Source organism: Rhinopithecus bieti, unplaced genomic scaffold, assembly GCF_001698545.2.
Source record: "Rhinopithecus bieti isolate Rb0 unplaced genomic scaffold, ASM169854v2 scaffold_2574, whole genome shotgun sequence".
NCBI lineage: Eukaryota > Metazoa > Chordata > Mammalia > Primates > Cercopithecidae > Rhinopithecus > Rhinopithecus bieti.
Genome location: NW_016804493.1, coordinates 5,051,884 through 5,055,891, shown reverse-complemented (window position 1 = coordinate 5,055,891; position 4,008 = coordinate 5,051,884). Strand labels below are relative to the sequence as shown.

The 4,008-nt window shown below is 50.7% G+C and overlaps 1 protein-coding gene across 1 annotated transcript in view; it reads right to left on the bottom strand.

The window, feature by feature from the left end:
• The window catches only part of WDR59 (WD repeat domain 59), a 131,588-nt gene extending 128,717 nt beyond the window's left edge, over positions 1-2,871 (bottom strand). The window contains exon 1 of the mRNA XM_017868616.1: positions 2,689-2,871. Coding sequence (XP_017724105.1) covers positions 2,689-2,742 — 54 coding nt within the window. The 5' untranslated portion in view covers positions 2,743-2,871. The remainder of the gene's footprint in view (positions 1-2,688) is intronic.
• Between the last annotated feature and the right edge of the window lie 1,137 nt (positions 2,872-4,008).

Sequence of the window (4,008 nt, the reverse complement as noted above, 5' to 3'; positions counted from 1 at the left end):
ATAAAATAAAATAAAATAAAATAAAATAAAATGGGTTCCTGCCCCTTCCAATCATCACCAGAATCACCCACAAAACCATGCTAATTCACATAAATTAGCATGTAAACAGAGAAATCAGAACAAAAAAAACAGAAACTCCCATAAGCCAGTAAAATTACCCAATTTACTTTGTTCGCTTACTATGACAACTGCTGTTGAGATTTAATTATTTGCTACAACTTCATAGCATCCTAATATATGTGTCAGCACTCTCTCTGCAGGTCTCTTCAATTACATCTCTATAAAGAGGCAAGGGTGAGACTACCTGGGTTTCTGTGAGAATTAAAGGGTTTGCAGATTAGTAGCTTCCAAATTAGCAGGCTTAGAGGCATGATACACGATTCTATTTTGTCCTAGTCCCCAATGAAAGCAATTAACAAGAAAGGAAACAGGAATACAGTTCCTTTTCCCTAGGAGTCTGGCGCCTCTCTAGGGAGAGCAGGACTCATGGAGACTCCGTGCTGACAGTACTTGGAGATCCTTAATCCAAATGCTACTGCTCAAATTCTCAGTGGAGGCTACTGATCAGAGGGCACCACAGAGCTAACTGGTAGGTAGCTCCTCCACTCACTCATCCTCTGGCAAAAGACAGGATGGGGTTTTGGAAAGAAGAAACCACACCACCCACTTGTACTAATCCAGATCTCCTTCAGTATCAACCTCCTGTGCCTGGCACAGTATATACCTGATGGGAGCTCAGTAAATCCTTGTTGAATAAATGAGTGAATAAAAGTGTGGCACACAGAAGGTATTCGATAAATATTAGTTGAATAAATGAAGAGAATGGCCAGGCACAGTGGGTCACACCTGTAATCCTATCATTTTGGGAGGCCAAAGTGGGAGGATCGCCTGAGGCCAGCAGGTCAAGACCAACCTGGGCAATACAGCGAGACCCTGTCTCTACAAAAAATAAGTAAATAGGCCAGGGGCAGTGGCTCACACTTGTAATTCCAGCACTTTGGGAGGCCAAGGAAGGCAGATCACTTGAGGCCAGGAGTTCAAGACCAGCCTGGCCAACATAGTGAAAGCCCGTCTCTACAAAAAACACAAAAATTAGCCGGGCATGGTGGCACGCACCTGTAATTCCAGCTACTCGGGAGGCTGAGACACAAGAATCATTTGAACCTGGGAGGCAGAGGTTGCAGTGAACCAAGATCATGCCACTACACTACAGCCTGGGTCATAGAGCAAGACTCTGCCTCAAAAAAAAAAATTAAAAAGGTAAATAAATTGAAAGAGAATCACTCTTTCAATTTCAAATAAATTGAAAACTGAAGAGAATCACCAAGACACTGTCCTAGGTACTGGGGAAGAGGGGATGTATATGACAGGTTCAGAGCTACCCACGATGAGTAAAGCAGTCTAATGAGCTAAACCAGGGCTCTGGGGTCAGATCCAGCATCCAAATCCCAATGGCACTGGCCACATTATAGGAAGCCTTAGCCAAGTCACTGGGATCCACTTCTGGAAAAAAGGAATAACACCTACTTACCTTGCATGGTTATTGTATGAATCAGAAAAAGATATAGATAAAGCGCCTCGAAGGAGGCCTGGCATATGGAAGACATGGCAAAGAAAAAACGATAAAACTCTCTAGTAAGTGCTAACATTTCTTGAGGGTTACCACGCACACTTCACTGTGCCACATATCCTAAACATATGACCACATAAAATCTTCACTCGAGCCTGTGCTCAGTGGATCACACCTGTAATCCCGACACTTTGGGAGGCTGAGGCGGGGGGTCACTTGAGTTCAGAAGTTCCATACCAGCCTGGACAACATAGGAAGACCCCGTCTCCACAAAAAAATGAAAAATTTAGGCGGAAGTGGTGGCGTGCGCCTGCAGTCCCAGCTACTGGGGAGGCTGAGGTGGGAGGATAGTTTGAGCCTGGGAGGTCAAGGCTGAACTGAGCAGTGATTCGCGCCTCAGCACTCAAGCCTGGGTGACAGAGCGAGACCCTGTCTCAAATAAAATAAAATAGAAAATTAAAAAATAAAATATTTAGGCCAATCTTGTAAGTACGACGATCTCCCTTCTACAGGTGAGAAAACTAACGTGTAGGAAGTGATGACAGGGTAGGGGTTGCGGGATTCGAACTCGGGCAACACGTGCAGTGTCGCTCCTATCCACTACACGGTATTTTCCACTCTGATGGCATTAAGACCCACTTTATCGCGTAGGCACTGCAACAGGCACTTTGCAAACAGTGTTTCAACTAATTCACCCCAACTGGGTTAAAAGTCCACGCAGCTGAAGCTCTAAGGAGTCTAGCGACTTGCTTGAAGTCGCCAAACGCGGCTAGGGCCTCGGGGAGCCGTCACCCCCTCGCTCCGCACCCTGATCATGGGAAACCTCTCCTCAGCACTCACGGTGCGCAGTCTCTGCCTCAGTGTCCCAAGGCGGACCCCACTCCCCTACCCGCGTGGAGAGCCCCGAAACTCCGTCCGTGCCCGCCCCGATTGCCCCCGATGGCTCCCGATGGTCTTCTTCCCTCTCCCGCCCGGTCTAAGAGGTCGGGTCAGCCCGCCCACCTCCTCAGTTCGGGGCCGAGGGTCTCCCCGTAGCCCCCGGGACGGAAGCAGCCGCGTGGGGGAGGGGAAGCGGGGAGGACGCATGCCCAGACGGCTCCACTCGGCCTCCAGCTCACCTGGGAGTCACGAAACTCTACAACCACGTTCTCGCTGCTCCATCGCGCCGCCATCTCCCCCGCCCGGCCGCCGCGGCCCCAGGACGGAGCCCTCCCACCCCGCGGTTCCCAGTATCCCGGGACCGTGCGCCCCACACAGCCGGAGAATCAGCCCGGACACGCCCCGTACCCCGGTTGCTCCTGAACGCAAGCCATTGGTTGACCCAAGCACAGGCTCCGCCCCTTCTTCCTGGCTCCTCCAATTGCTGCACCTCGCCTGCCACAAACAGGCACGCCCTCGCTCACTTCCGTCACTCGGTTTGAGTCACCAAAGCTCCTCGCGGTTGCGGGCACTCCCCCTACCGCGAGCTCTGCCGGGAGTTGTAGTCCAAGCTCGAGTAAGCGTGGGTGACCCGGGCTCGCAGGTTTGGGTGAGGTTCCTGTTGTCCTCACTAGCTCCTCGCTGGAGTCCCCAGCATTCGTTCAGACCCAGTCTACAAATCAAAATCAACGTTCGGGGCGGGTGCGGTGGCTCACGCCTGTAATCCCAGCACTTTGGGAGGCCTAGGTCAGGAGTTCAAGACCAGCCTAATCAACATGGTGAAACCACGTCCCTACTAAAAATACAAAAATTATAGCCGGGCGCGGTGGCAGACACCTGTAATCCCAGCTACTCGGGAGGCTGAGGCAGGAGAATCACTTGAACTCGGAGGGCGGAAGTTGCAGTGAGCCGAGATCACACCACTGCACCCCAGCCTGGGCGACAGAGTGAGACTCGTCTCAAAAAAAAAAAAAACAAATTAGCCGGGTGCGGTGGCGGGCGCCTGTAATCCCAGCTACTTGGGAGGCTGGGACAGGAGAATAGCTTGAACCAGGGAGGCGGAGATTGCAGTGAGCCGAGATCGCACCATTGTACTCCAGCCTGGGTGACAACAGCGAGACTCCGTCTGGGGGGGAAAAAAAATCAACGTTCGTGCAAACAGAATATACCTCTTCTCCTTATGCCTATCCCGATTCCCATGGAGATATGTTAAAGTCTGAATGTGCAATTTATTGTTTCATACAATACAGCAGCGCCTCCCGTAACAATGAAGGTAGATTTAATTGTGAGAATCCAGCTGTTTTCTTGATCCAATGCTCTACCTCTGAGCTATACCCCCTCCAACAATGCAGCTCTTTTTTTTTCTTTTCTTTTCTTTTCTTTTCTTTTTTTTTTTGAGACGTAGTCTCGCTTAGTCGCCCAGGCTGGAGTGCAGTGGCGCGATCTCCGCTCACTGCAAGCTCCGCCTCCCGGGTTCACGCCATTCTCCTGCCTCAGCCTCCCGAGTAGCTGGGACTACA